This window comes from Cotesia typhae, unplaced genomic scaffold (genome assembly GCF_013202065.1).
Source record: "Cotesia typhae breed Kobodo isofemale line unplaced genomic scaffold, CoteBio_Ctyphae contig_119, whole genome shotgun sequence".
Lineage (NCBI taxonomy): Eukaryota > Metazoa > Arthropoda > Insecta > Hymenoptera > Braconidae > Cotesia > Cotesia typhae.
The window spans coordinates 1,169,404-1,182,974 of NW_027423712.1; the positions used below are offsets into that span (position 1 = coordinate 1,169,404).

Consider the following 13,571-nt stretch of genomic DNA (forward strand, 5'->3'; position numbering starts at 1 on the left):
GCTGCAACATGTGTGTGGGAAAAAATGAACAATCTGGAGCTAACTGGCAACAATGGAGACACGTGTGCAAGAAAAAAGTAACAACTGATGTTTTATGTATTCGTGAGTGCATATATATATATATATATATATATATATATATATATATATATATATATATATATATATATATATATATATATATATATATGCTGAGCAGGTAGTAAAATTTTACGTGATATTTAACTTTTATTTGATATGATTTTATGAAAATTTAATTAGCCATCTGAAATTATTAGAATTTTTTAATTGAAAAAAATGAAACTTAATTTGATAATTTTTAATTTTTTAAATAAAAATATATTTTTTTGAAATTACATGTGGAATTTTTCAAATTTTCTCTTTTAATTTTTTTAAGAAAATCAATTTAGCAGATATTTCATTTAAAAAATTTTTTTTGACAAAGAAATTATGGCAAAAGAAAAAATAGACCAAAAAATTGATTTAAAAAATTAACTAAGTAAAAATTGCAATTTTTCAGAAATAATTTTTTGGAGCAAATTTATTTATTAAAAAAATTAAAATTATAATAGTGACAGCTAACTTTAATGTCATAATTTTTTTCAGTAAAAAAATGATAAAAATCTACCGATGTCAGCTGATTTTATTTTCATAATTTTTTTATTTTAATTTTTATTAAAAAAATATATTACAAATAAATAAAAAAAAAAAAAAAAAAAAATTATTTGTAAAAAACTTGAAAAATTGTAAGTGCAATTTTTTTTAAATAATTTTTTAGAAAAAATTTATTAAGTAAAATGTTAAAAAAAATTTGTCATAATTTTTATTTTTGATAAATTATTTGTTTATTTTCTGAGTAAACAAGGGGAGATTTCTGTTGGATAGAATAAAACATTCCAACGGGATTATAACGTCATTTTGTTCAATTTTAAGTGGTAGGTGGATGAACTCTATAAATTCTGTAAAAGAATATTTTTCAATTTTTAATTGAATAAAATACTTAAATAATTTGTATCATAGTTTTATTAGGATATTTACATTATTAATAATTAATACTAATTCACACTTGAATCTTTTACAAATTTGTAATATTATTAAAGTTTTGTAATCGCACTCAATGATTTTGTTTTGTAGAATTAAATTATGAAAAATTTTTAATTAGTTGTATAACGGTACAATATATAATAACATCTAAATAACCGAGTCAAAAAGCATTTATCAGACTCACTATTAATTATTATGTAGTTATTACAACATAAATTGTGTAATATCAGTCGACACAGTAGTTTGATAATATTACGTGATTTTTAATTTGATATCTTCCTACTATCGAACTACATTTCGTACCTACAAATCATAATTAGAGCACTGGTAAATAATATATTTATACTAATTATTAAAATTTTTTTCAATATTTTACTTTATCTTTTACTTCACTAATTATGATTCAACTATACAAAATTAATTTTTACAATGAGCAAATGCATAAAGTATACAAATGTCCCTGTTTTAAACCCAACAATTTTTTTTTTTTTTTTTTTTTTTTTTTTTCACAAAACAAATAATATAATTTTGAATAAAGCTATCTACTGATAAAATCCAACATAAAAGTGTCTTCTTAAAGATTCAAATATACAAAGTAATAATAATTACAATTAATAAAATAAAATAAAAAATATTTTTTATACACAATTAATACCTGCGTTATTTGAACGTGAATTTAATAAATTGACTAAGGCCTCTTTGATCTTAATTAACATTGCAAGATTTATTATTTTATATACTTATTAAAAAGTAGTGACATTTGATATCAAGCAAATATTTTTTTTCTTTTTTTTTGTTTTTAAGCAACATACAATCACAGCAGCTGTAAATTTTTTTTCTTTACAAAAACAATTTATATCAATGTAAAATGTTCTCACAAATTTTCATAAAATGAAAACATACATGTATATAATTCCTAATATTAAATATTATTATTAAAAAAACTTCTTATAATTTTAATTTCAATGAATTAATAAAAATAATATTAAATATTAATAAATAAAACTTTTAAATCTACAATATCAATCTAAGATTATCAATACATATATTAACTATAAATATAGTGTGTTATTAATTTAATAAAACAGAATGCCTAGGTCAAACACCATTCGACGTAAGCGGACTATCAGGAGGAGGTCTTAACAAATCATGATACTGCATAAGAGCTTCTCTGAGTGATCTAGACACTTGTGGGGAAGCTGTCGCCAAATTACACTCAACTAGACAAGGGTAAAGTTCAATTAATTGCATCCATACAGACCTTTCAACTTTATTAGCCGGAGCTTTTTTCAGGGAAACAACAAGAGTCGCAACAGCCTTCAATACAAATGAAATCTCTGACATTCTGTACCGAGGTAACGGACACTTGCCACTTCGTCGTTCGTCTTCGATGTACCGCCAAAGAACCTCCTGAAATCTGTGAAGCAGAGCTGTGACAGCTAACCGTCCAGCAATTCCACCTTCATCACAATCCTTGGTATTATTTTCAATCGACAACTCGGGCACGTTGTTCAGCCCTTCTAGAAGCGAAAATTGCAACAAAGTTTCAAAGCAAGTTTTCGCAAACTCTTCCCTCAATTTAGTCTCACCGTTCATTTCAATATTCGTAGAGGTCGCGGAGTGTATCGAGCCCTTATTCAGCAGCATAATCACCCGCAGAATAAACTGATGCGGTATGTGTTGGGAGTGAGGCAAAACTTTGTCCCGTAGCAGCTCCATAACTTGACAATCAACCGCTTCATCAGCTTGGATCTCATCAATGTTCCTCTCGACTTTAACGACACTCTTGGGGAACAAAAATTCGTCCATGGTATCGGCCAACACGGGCCACATGCTTTGGAATTTTTCGCGATACATCCTAGCCAAAGGTAGCCCTGTGTGTAAAACAGCCAGCAGACTCGTCACAGCTAACTTCCACGTGGTGGATGAAGGACAGGCGTACTTCATCGCCAAAGGGACTCTCAGCGCTTCGATTATGTGCTTCAAAATTTCTTCGTCGATCACTACTTGCTCGGCCGCGGTTTTTTGATACAAATTAACGACCATCGTCAAGGCTTTCTCTCCAAAAGGTACGTAGTTCATACTCACCCAGTCAGCAGACATGCCTCTTACTTGGGACAAGTGCTTCGTTGTCAACTTCCCGTAAGTAGGCGCATGACAAGCGAGTTTTGTAAAATTCAACAATTGCAGGAATATCGATCCGATCATAGTACGGAGATTGTCAGCACCTGTGAGCGCCTCTTTCTGAAGAAGTTCCATTGAATGAAGCACGCCGTCTTGCAGCTGAGTCAGCACGACGTCTGGCACTGTTGGGAGAATATACGGCGTCGATTCTCCATGAACGGGAACTTGCACGACGTTTTTCAAGACTGTACACAATTTCTTGAGATCTGAACCCGTAAATTTCTTCCTGATATGCTGGAATAACGCGGGAAATATCTGGACAAGCGCTGCGAGGAACGCTTGGGAAGGAACGTAGGGTTCTACCTCGTCGTCATTAGGTGGGGTTGCGCTTTCCATGCCTATATTTAGCCAGACGCGCCACGCGACGAACCAAAGATTCTCCGGCTCTCCAGCAGGCATGCTTTCAGTATTGTCGCCATTTTTTTGAATGTACAAAATTTCTTGAAAAGATTTCAGAGCTGCTAAAGATACTTCGTTGTTCTTACTCAACGCTGAGTGTTCGATGAACTCGAGCAACAGCGACCAAGCACGAGGAAAGTCACCCAGCATTTGAAGTAGCTGTCTTTTTGTATTAAAAACCCTGGCGACTCCGCTTAATGTCAGAACTTGGGTTTCTGCCCATTGTTTTTGTGCGGTGTTCCTGCTGTGGTGGATCAAAATGTTTCCGCTGGTGTCGACTTTTTCGTTGCTTGCAGAGCTGGATAAATTACGTACCTTGTCTAGAAGTGGGAACAACACCTGCCAGAGGACAGCTTGCCATGTTGGCTGATTGAGCAAGCCTCCGTGAGCGGATATTGTCGAGAATAATGTTTGACTTGCTGATTTACGAACAGCTGGTCTTGAATCGACACAGAGGTCTCCTAGTTTTGTGTAAAGGCACATCCAGAGTTTGTCAAACGGCGGCATGTTTGTCGTACCCGGAAAGTCGGGAAATATTGAACCGGTGTCGCCTTTTAAGGAATGACACAATTTTTCTTGGTTTTGAAAAAAGTAGTCGCTTAAGTTCCACATCAGTCCGACGGCAGTCAAAGAAATATTGAGCTCTTGGGTTTGTGAGCCAAATTTGGCTGCCGTGTCGACGCAGAGTGGAAGACATCGCCAAGTCATAACAGGCAAAAAGTCTGTGACTACTAACTGAAGGCATTGAAAAGCGATGCGAACTAGAGTTTCACCGTGGTGATCTGACACAGCGCCAATGATGCCGAGTACCAGGGGCCAGCCGTGGAACAAAGTTTCTCCTCCACCCTGAAGAACCTGGAGAACACACTCTAGTTGACGTCGACGTACGTCGGCGTGTCTAACTGAAGACAGCTCGGCTAGAGGACCTAGTAACAGAGTTTGTAGCTTTTGATTATCTCGAAGAGGCTGGGGGTACTTGTGCTGCAAGGCTGCTTTGACCAGGTAGGTTATCGCCTCGACACCCCACTCTCGCATTCTTATGTGCGGATGCTGGCAGACTTCTAGCAGATGGTTAGTCAAGGGTCGCCAGAGAACTTCAACTCGCGGAAGATTCACCAAGCCAGTCTCCAAAAGCTTGGCTACCGCGAACAAAGAAGGCTCTCTGTTGGAGTACGCGAGTTCCATGGCTTCTTGACTCAATTTGCAAAGTGCGTCGATTAGGTGGTGCAAGGCGACGTCGTCCAGGTACTGACTGCTTTCGAAAAGCCGGCTGAGCATCGCGCTGAGCACAGGAAGATCAGCCATCACCGCTGTTGTCAGCACGGCGTTTGTGTCGGTGACTGTTCTTCCAGCTTTCAAAGACCCGCCGGTCGACGGCTTGAGACCGAGAATCCAGACCAAGTGCTGGAGAGTTGTCAGCACCAAGTGCCAGGCGCTACCGAGGATGCTTCCATGGCAATGCGCTAGCATCAACAACGCGCGCATACACTGGAGATTTTTAGCAGTCAGCATCACGGAAATTTGTTGCGCTCCGATTGGGAGCGACGCGGTTGGTAGAGGCGTTCCTACCACGACTACCTGCTGACGGTAGTCCTGCTCGCCCATTGTTGAAGGATTGTACTGACTCGGTTCTTGCAGACGAGCTGATGGAATCCCCTGGGGCGCGCTGTTTAGAACAGTTAGTGCATAGTGTGGCGGCAAAGAGGCTTTACAGATCGCTGTTATGAATGCATCACGGGGGGTTTGTAATTCCAACAGTCCACAGAGCGAAGCGAAACTCTGTATCGCCTTCAAAACATTCTCCGTAGCTGTCTCGTCGGTACTCGCATCCACTAAAGGACTCAATGCTGCCAAAAGTCCGCACCAACTTGAATTTATTAATTGTATATGCAATTTTCGCTCGGCTTCTGTCGCGTTGTAACGATTTTCTCCGTTCTGCTCTTTGGACCCTAGAATTGCGAGAGATATCGAGCCTATTATATCTAGCAAACATGCGTACGCGATACTTATTCCGTAGCCGTCGGGGATTTGGGGCGGCTCTATTTTGTCCAGCATTTCTAAGTAGACTGACTTGGCTTGACCGCTGGAGAAAGTTGCCACTACTGGTAGCCAGACGCCTCGGGAATAAAAACCTGGCTGAGGCGTCACTCCTGGACCCACTGGCATCCCGGCTAGCAGACTTGGCGCTGCTCCTTGTGCTGATTGTACCGCGGCTGAAATTCATCAATTTTAAGTTATTAATTAGGAATTTTTTTTTATTGGGTTGTTAGAAAATAATATATTGTGTCACAAATGCCTAAAGGGCGGATAAAAATTTTTTTATTGCTAATTACTTTGCAAACATATTTTTTTTACTATTAAAATCATTTTAATATAAAATTTTTGGGACTTAAAATTTTTTTTATTTTTCAGATAAAAATATCTTTGCCAAGTGATTAGCAACAAAAAAAATTTTTACGCTCTTTTGGTATTTGTCGCGTGATATAATAATGGTTTTAAATGACTACCTCCAGCAGCTTGACTAGCAACAGGTGAATTAATAAAAAGATTATGTACGTAAGCACCCAGACTGTTGACTATATCTTGGAAAATATGCGTGGTATGTTGTTTTAAATCGTAACACTCGCAGAAGCTTGTTAAAAGATCGGTGTATACTGTCATTTTGTGCAAAACTTCGAGCGCTAAAGCTCGTTGCCAAGCTGGCTTGTCGGGATCCAGAAATTTTACAATTAATGATAAAAATATTTCACACTCAGTGACCTGAAAAATAATAAATTAATTTTTGTATATTAAGAGCGCTGATAATCTTTTTCAATATTTTTTTTTTTTTATTAGAATTTATGTAATAGTTTTACAAAAAAAAAAATATTGAATGATTGAGCATCAAAATTCTGAGCTTTAGATTTAATTAAAAAAAAAATATATTTACCAGTAATGAATGATATTTTTGTACTAATATAGAAACAACTCTCAAAAGTCTCATGCTTATTGGAAAATATGGTTTATCAAGAGGCGTGGCTTGCTGTACTGAAGCAGGTACAGAGTTACGGTATTTAATATTAGGTGAGAACAATTTAATAACTAACGCACAGACACGTTCTTTCAGTAAAAAACTAAATTCCGGATGCTTAAAAAATACAGAGGAAAAGTTTGTGAGAACAGACTCCAAAAGCTCCAATCCAAAAGTCCTCGTCATCTCGGTAATTCCGATCAGCCAGTACGGCGAATCGGCGTTTACTAATTGCACGAGATCCTGAAACATCAAAAAAGCATCAGCAGCACAGGGAGCCAGTCCTTTTGGCGGCTGTCCGGTGCACGCTTTCAATTCTTCCAAGACGGTTTTCTCCATCTCCACTTCACTTGGATTTTTCTCATCTTCGGCTATCACACGTTCGAATACTAATGACACTAGTTGTCTTACTGTTGCACTGGCTGTGTTTATCGTTGTTGAGTCTTTCGTAAAGTGGAGTCTGAAGCACAGCACTAGGTTCCTCGACAGTATTTCTCCGTGGACAATTGTGTTGCTTGTCAATAATAAAGTTACTGTCTGCAGTACTTTTACTTCCTCCATTCCGAGCTCCATCAACATCCATAATGTATCTGTTATATAACGAGCTCCTTTTTGATCTATTGCTTGCTGGGTTATCAGTCTTTGCATCATCCCCAAACAAAACTACGGTAATAATTTTATAATTCATTAAATATTTATATAATTTATTATTTTATTTAATGAAAATTAAGTTAGAAAATATCTAAAAATTAAAAAAATTTTTTTTTCATTGAAAAAATTATTATAAAAAAATGAAGAAAAAATTTTCATTTATAGAAAACTTGAAAAACTATTGGTGCAATTTTTAAAAAAGTCTTTTTTAGTTCTAATTTAATAAATAAAAAAAAAAAAATAAATTTAAAAATTTTGTAATAATTTTAACAATACTGAAGTCAGCGGTCAGCTGTCAATTTTAAAAATTTTTTTAACAAATTAATAAAAATAAAAAAATTCTTCTAAAAATTTTCACTTGTAATTTTTATTAATTTTCACATGTGAAACTTTTTAATTAAATTTTTTTTATAATAATTTAATTTCTATAAAGTTCCAAAAAAATTTTTAATATCTGTCAACTTCAGTATTACTAATTTTTTCACTTAAAAAAATTCTAAAAATGTTGGCTAATTTAATTTTCATAATAAAATTGTAAAAAAATTTGTCAGTTTAACTTCAGTGTCTCAAATAATAAATATTTATTTGAAAAATGTACCTTGATGATTTTAACATCCTTACTCTCACATCCTTGAACCAGAGGATAAAGAATTTGATTGACAATAGGATAAATCGGCGTTCCTGGATTGTTTATAGCCGTTCTCAGCTTTGCCATACATTCTTCGCATGACTGTAATTATAATGACAAATAATTATATTACATACCGACAATTAAAAACTGAAAACGTAATAAATAACAAATGACAACTAACTTCTTTTATTTGTGGATATTTTTTTTTAGTTTCAGAACTGAGTGTTTTTAAATCGGCTTGCAGTGATTCCAAAAATTTGGTATTATTTTCAGGATTATATCCAATTGAAGTACTCGTCATTTTACCTGCAATTGTTATTAAATATTTATTATTTTAATAATTAAGGATAATAATAGAGTTGCAGATGACAAGTGTTGTTGATCAATACAAACAGTCTGTTTAAGATAATAAATACCAAATATTGTTATTTATACTAGTGAGATGACTGCGAAGATGTTACTTCATGTCGTATTTATCTAATATTACACAAAAATACTGTTTACGTTGATGAGAGTCTTTAGCGAAATATTGAGATGAGTTGGCAGCTGTCTGATTATTGAAGGTTATTTCTATTCTCGTTAAATTATATTTTTCTCTCTTCATTTCATGAAATAGGATCAACTGCCCGCTCCCCCGACAGATGGCAGGAGCTGTCAATTTTATGACGCTAATAAATATATGTATAATAATGCCTGGTGCTGTTGTCACAAAAAAACAAAGAAATAAAATAAACTATCAACGTACTTTTACTTTCAACGCTTTCAAATCGTTTGAATTCACAATTTAATACGAGTGTTGACTTAAATATTTATTAATCAATTAATAATACTACAATTATTGTTATTGTAATAATTTTGGAGTGTAGACAGCTGGAGATCTAGTATTTCTTACGTTTGTTTTTGTGAAAAATAACCATGTCTGTTGATCAGATTCAGTACTCTGAAAAATATTGTGATGACAAATTTGAATACAGGTTAGCAAATTTGTTATTTTTTTTTGTTTATTAATTAATTAATTTTTTTATTTACTTGATCTATTTAATAATTGATTTTCTTATGTTTTAGGCACGTCATTTTACCGTCTGACATTGCTAAAAATGTACCCAAGTCGCATTTAATGTCTGAGACTGAATGGCGTAATTTAGGAGTACAACAAAGTCCTGGTTGGGTTCATTACATGATGCATGGTCCAGGTATGTTAATTATTATGATATTGATAATTATCATAATATTTAAATTAGATGGCATTAAATTTAGCTGTCACTTCACGATTTTTTTAATTTTCTTTAATTATTTTTTTTTGCCATAATTTATTTATTAAAGAAATAAACTTGTAGAAATTTAATAAAATAAAAAATGCAATTTCGTATAAATAATTTTTTAGAACAAATTTTTTTGTTATAGAAAATTAAAAAATTGTCAAGTGACAGCTAAATTAAATGTCATTGAAATTAGCATAATAATAAAGTTAGCCAACGTTTTTAATTTTTTGATTTTTTTTTTAATAATTAAATTAGAACAAAAAAAATTGTTTTTTTTTTCCCATAATTTTTCAATAAAAAAAAATTCTAAAAATTTTTAAATGTCGGCTAATTTAATTTTCATGAAATTAGTTGACACCTGTCTTTTTTTTTTTTTTTTTTTTTTTTTTTTTTTTTTCATTTTGATAATTAATCAATTAAAATAAAAAGTGCTTCTAAAAATTTTTTCTAACAATTTTTAAAAATTTTTGATGACATCCGTTTGCAATAATTTGACTATTTTTCAAATAAATTAATTCCACAAAATTTAATTTTTAATTTATTTAAATTTCTGACTGTCAATTTTTTTATTCTGATTTTTTTTTTTTCATAATTAATTTGTTACAAAGATTGTAAAAATTACAAATATCAGCTAAATTAATTATCAATAATTTTTACATAAAGAATTTTTTTAATAAAGATTATTAAAGTTTTAATTAGTAATTAAAATAATTTTTTTATTTTTAGAGCCACATGTTTTGTTATTTCGCCGAGCAAGGACAGATTTACCGGCACCCATAAGAACCTCACAGACAGAAAGCCGAGCTACTCGATGTAATTGAAGGAAAAAACATATTTATTGAAGCATGTTATATATATTATGAACATAATTATTTATTTTCTGTATTATTAAATACGCGTTCGTACTTGAATAATTAATAGTGTGTTGTAATAAGTACAAGGTACGGTTTTATTCCAGGCAAAAATATTTATTAAATCTTTACAACTATTAATTAATATGGAATAGATATAGTTAAGTTAAAAATTAATAAAATGTTCAATTTTCATATACACAATCATCAACTTCATTAAAAACTAATTCATTCCATTTACATAATCATCATGGAAGTAATAACTAAAGCAAGAGATTATATCTTAATACTTATTAAATATTTTATAAATTGTAAAGTTAACGCGCTAAGTGAGTTATTAGTGCAGCACACATTTCAAAAAATTCCATTGTACGGTGACCACCTGTTGTGGGTATCATTGGATCTACAAAAATTAATTTTATTAATCACTCTGATTAATGAAGGCTCTTACATAAAAATATTAATTATTACCTCTATTAGGAATTTCAGTTTCATCAGATACAGATTTAAAATCTAATAAATAACTACGATAATCCACTTGATATAATTGTAACGACATGTAACTGTATCGCTCAGTTAATTTATTCTTGCGGCGTACTCTCACACTATAGGCATTTATAATTTTCCATTCCTTTAAAAAAAAAAATATATTAAAAATTTTTCAAAAAAAAAAAATCATTCAGTACAATGAGAGAAAAAATTTCTTTTAAAAAATCTATCTCTAGATACATAATTAAGATATGACCTTGTATTTTGTGAACTATTGACACTTTTAAAGATATAAGCTCATTCCGACATTACATTCATCGAGACCTTTCATTTGAGTACCCACATCAATTTTTCATATATTTATATATATTATATATATTTATATATGAAAAATATATCAAAATGCATGTGGGTACTCAAATGAAAGGTCTTGATGAGTGTAACATCGGGATGAGCTTATATCTTTGAAAACGTCAATGGTTAAAAAGGTACAGTGCAATTTAACAACAATCATTATTTAATAAAGCAAAAAATTTTTTTTATAGTTCACAAATCACTGCAGTCACATAGTGGCTGTAAGGTTGCTAGTAAGAAGTTAATTTTTTTAAATTTCTTAAAAATTAATTTTATGCAATAAAAAAGCCCATTTTTTTTCACTGTAAGAATATGTACTTACAAAATCAAGATTTTTCATAGTACGAAAGACCTCGGTCATAATGTCATTAGGTTTTGACTGTGATCGAATACCTAAATGCCATTTGGCTCGTTTGGTAGCTGTAGCAGCAGCAGCAGCTTTGCCTTGTGTGACCGATGGAACACTAGCTGACTGAGAACGTTCTCTGAATGCTAAAAATAAAAATATAATTATTAAAATTTGTTACTTAAAAAAATCCAATGAGTAAATAAAAAATAATTACGAGCAATTCTTTCAGGATGAGGCCTGATCGGACTGTTAATAGAATTATTAGACCCAGTAGTAGTAGCAGGGGGAGGAGGACTAGAAGCCATATAAAACTCCTTGTACTCTGTCTTGGCAGCTTCATCAGCGATCCGTTGATTATCAATAATCAAATGATAAGCAATGGCCAGATTATCATGAGCATCGCCGTTCAACAAAGCCGCATAGACTTCTTCTTCTTTGACGTTAAACTTCTCGCAGACTTCATTGATAGCTTCAACGTCAATCACCGAGGACTCTTGCTCGACGGACGAGGGAAAGAGGTAAGCCGGCAAGTCCTTCTGGAACCACTCGTGCTTCTTTATGTCTTCGATCGTCGAGCGTTTCATTGGGTCGATGTGCATCATATGGCACAGAAGGTTTACGACGCTCTTGTTCAGGTATTCTGGAATCGGGAAAATCCCAGACTTTATTTTCCTGAACAACGTCGGGACGTGCTCGTCGTCGAACGGAAGGGTTCCGCAGAGCAGAGCGTAGAGAATTACTCCACAGGACCAGATGTCTATTTCAGGACCTGCGTACAGCTTTCCTGATATTACTTCAGGCGCTGCATAATTTGGCGAGCCGCAGGACGTTCGCAGAAACTCTCCGTCCGTCATGATGTTCGACAAACCAAAGTCAGCTATCTTAACGTGTAAATTGTGGTCCAGCAGCAGATTCTCCGGCTTAAGATCACGATGGACTATCATATGTCGGTGACAATAATCCACTCCGGAAATAATCTGCTGGAAAAAACGCCTGGCTTCGTGCTCCTTTAATTTTCCGTGCTTGACAATGTAATCAAACAATTCTCCGCCTGATACATACTCCATTATCATAAATATGTCTGTTGGAGTGCTTATTACTTGATATAATTTAATAATATGTGGATGACGGAAGAGCGTAAGGTTTTCTATTTCACGACGGATTTTACCTACTACATCTAATGTTTTTATTTTTTGACGGTTTAGAATTTTTACTGCTACTTTGTGTTTTGTTATTACGTGCTCTCCCACTGAAAATTAAATTAAGTAACAATTTGTTGGATTTAATATTGAATTTTTTTTTTTTTTTTTTTTTTTTTATTTTTTTATTTAAAATAATACATACTTTTAACTTTGCCAAATGTACCGACTCCAAGAGTGTTTCCTAAAATATAATTACCAATTTTAACTGTTGGTGCTTGAGGTGTTGGAGCTCTTTCTGCCATTTTGCTTTTATCTAAATATATAAAAATAAAAAAATAAATTTTTATAAATAAATTTAAATAAAAAAAAATAATCATATTAAATAAATAATTTACTTGTTTGTAGGAGGTGACCTGAGAAAAAAAAATGTATTTAAAATATGAAAATGTAATCACGTGTCGCGTACGATGGATAATTGAATGGTGACAACGAATCACGCCACTACATATATATTTGAAAATCGTCAATGTGGGGCCTGAAATTCATGTTTCATAACAATACCCGTTGATTATAAGCTGTCGTACTAGTGACGATGATTCATTGTCACTTTTTTCAGTTTGTTTTTTTATCCTCTCCTCGGAATGAGGGCCAACGACGTATTACTGCTAATTCCACATACACTTTTGATAGTTATTGAAAATTAATTGCGACTTATGTTTATTGTCAATACAATATTAATTATCCATTAATTTTAAAGATAACTAGTTGGCTAATAGACACAATCATTGTTGTTGTTATTATTATTATCGTACTCTGGCGTTTTGTATTATTATTTATGACACTGTCTAAATTTAGCAAGTCGTGGATTAAGAAGAAAATAGAACAGAACTGATTATTTTTTTATGTTATCAGATGATCCGAGCTTATCAGAGTAATCATAACAGAATCTTTAGTATCAACAGCTGTTATTTTTTTGGTATGATTATTTATGTAATAGATGTCACTATTTTACTGTTTTTAATATAATCTGTAAAGTTTAAAGTTTTCATTAAAATATTAAATATTAAACAAATTATTAAAAAAAAATTTTGAAAAAAATTACATGTACCTTTTGAAATTTTCAAAAATTAAAAGTCCAATTTTTTTGGATAACACTGAACTTGGCAGACATTAAAAATCATTTTAAAATTTTATAATAATACAAT

At 32.5% G+C, this 13,571-nt stretch overlaps 3 protein-coding genes across 4 annotated transcripts; 1 reads left to right on the forward strand and 2 right to left on the reverse strand.

Annotated features, from left to right (window-relative positions):
* Window positions 1-1,420: 1,420 nt before the first annotated feature.
* Window positions 1,421-8,494, reverse strand: Mon2 (Mon2 homolog, regulator of endosome-to-Golgi trafficking). Of its 2 annotated transcripts, none has more exons than XM_074246266.1 (6): window positions 8,336-8,494; window positions 8,101-8,225; window positions 7,887-8,018; window positions 6,557-7,300; window positions 6,135-6,387; window positions 1,421-5,840 (listed from the first exon to the last, which is right to left on the reverse strand). In XM_074246266.1, the coding sequence occupies exons 2-6, from the start codon at window positions 8,218-8,220 to the stop codon at window positions 2,143-2,145; spliced, it is 4,947 nt and encodes a 1,648-aa protein (XP_074102367.1). In that variant the 5' UTR covers window positions 8,221-8,225; window positions 8,336-8,494; the 3' UTR covers window positions 1,421-2,142. The 2 variants fall into 2 exon arrangements, with proteins under 2 accessions (XP_074102367.1, XP_074102376.1); XM_074246275.1 differs by having other exon boundaries at window positions 8,313-8,494.
* Window positions 8,495-8,612: 118 nt separating this feature from the next.
* On the forward strand, window positions 8,613-10,239 carry LOC141529717 (cyclin-dependent kinases regulatory subunit). Its single transcript, XM_074246397.1, has 3 exons — window positions 8,613-8,893; window positions 8,985-9,112; window positions 9,908-10,239. The coding sequence occupies exons 1-3, from the start codon at window positions 8,835-8,837 to the stop codon at window positions 10,000-10,002; spliced, it is 282 nt and encodes a 93-aa protein (XP_074102498.1). The 5' UTR covers window positions 8,613-8,834; the 3' UTR covers window positions 10,003-10,239.
* On the reverse strand, window positions 10,129-13,253 carry Ampkalpha (AMP-activated protein kinase alpha subunit). Its single transcript, XM_074246344.1, has 6 exons — window positions 12,762-13,253; window positions 12,569-12,679; window positions 11,439-12,473; window positions 11,198-11,367; window positions 10,504-10,663; window positions 10,129-10,435 (listed from the first exon to the last, which is right to left on the reverse strand). The coding sequence occupies exons 2-6, from the start codon at window positions 12,666-12,668 to the stop codon at window positions 10,350-10,352; spliced, it is 1,551 nt and encodes a 516-aa protein (XP_074102445.1). The 5' UTR covers window positions 12,669-12,679; window positions 12,762-13,253; the 3' UTR covers window positions 10,129-10,349.
* Between the last annotated feature and the right edge of the window lie 318 nt (window positions 13,254-13,571).

Bases quoted from the DNA above. Each gene is read 5' to 3' on its own strand.
- Mon2 (XM_074246266.1), bottom strand. From the start codon at position 8,220: ATGACGAGTACTTCAATTGGATATAATCCTGAAAATAATACCAAATTT. The intron at 7,301-7,886 runs GTACATTTTTCA...TTATTACCGTAG, and splicing joins AGGATGTTAAAATCATCAAG to TTTTGTTTGGGGATGATGCA. The intron at 5,841-6,134 runs GTAGTCATTTAA...GATGAATTTCAG, and splicing joins TGCTAGTCAAGCTGCTGGAG to CCGCGGTACAATCAGCACAA.
- LOC141529717 (XM_074246397.1), top strand. From the start codon at position 8,835: ATGTCTGTTGATCAGATTCAGTACTCTGAAAAATATTGTGATGACAAA. The intron at 8,894-8,984 runs GTTAGCAAATTT...CTTATGTTTTAG, and splicing joins GATGACAAATTTGAATACAG to GCACGTCATTTTACCGTCTG. The intron at 9,113-9,907 runs GTATGTTAATTA...TTTTATTTTTAG, and splicing joins TTACATGATGCATGGTCCAG to AGCCACATGTTTTGTTATTT.
- Ampkalpha (XM_074246344.1), bottom strand. From the start codon at position 12,668: ATGGCAGAAAGAGCTCCAACACCTCAAGCACCAACAGTTAAAATTGGT. The intron at 11,368-11,438 runs GTAATTATTTTT...TTTTATTTTTAG, and splicing joins TCATCCTGAAAGAATTGCTC to CATTCAGAGAACGTTCTCAG. The intron at 10,664-11,197 runs GTAAGTACATAT...TTTTTTTTAAAG, and splicing joins CTATGAAAAATCTTGATTTT to GAATGGAAAATTATAAATGC.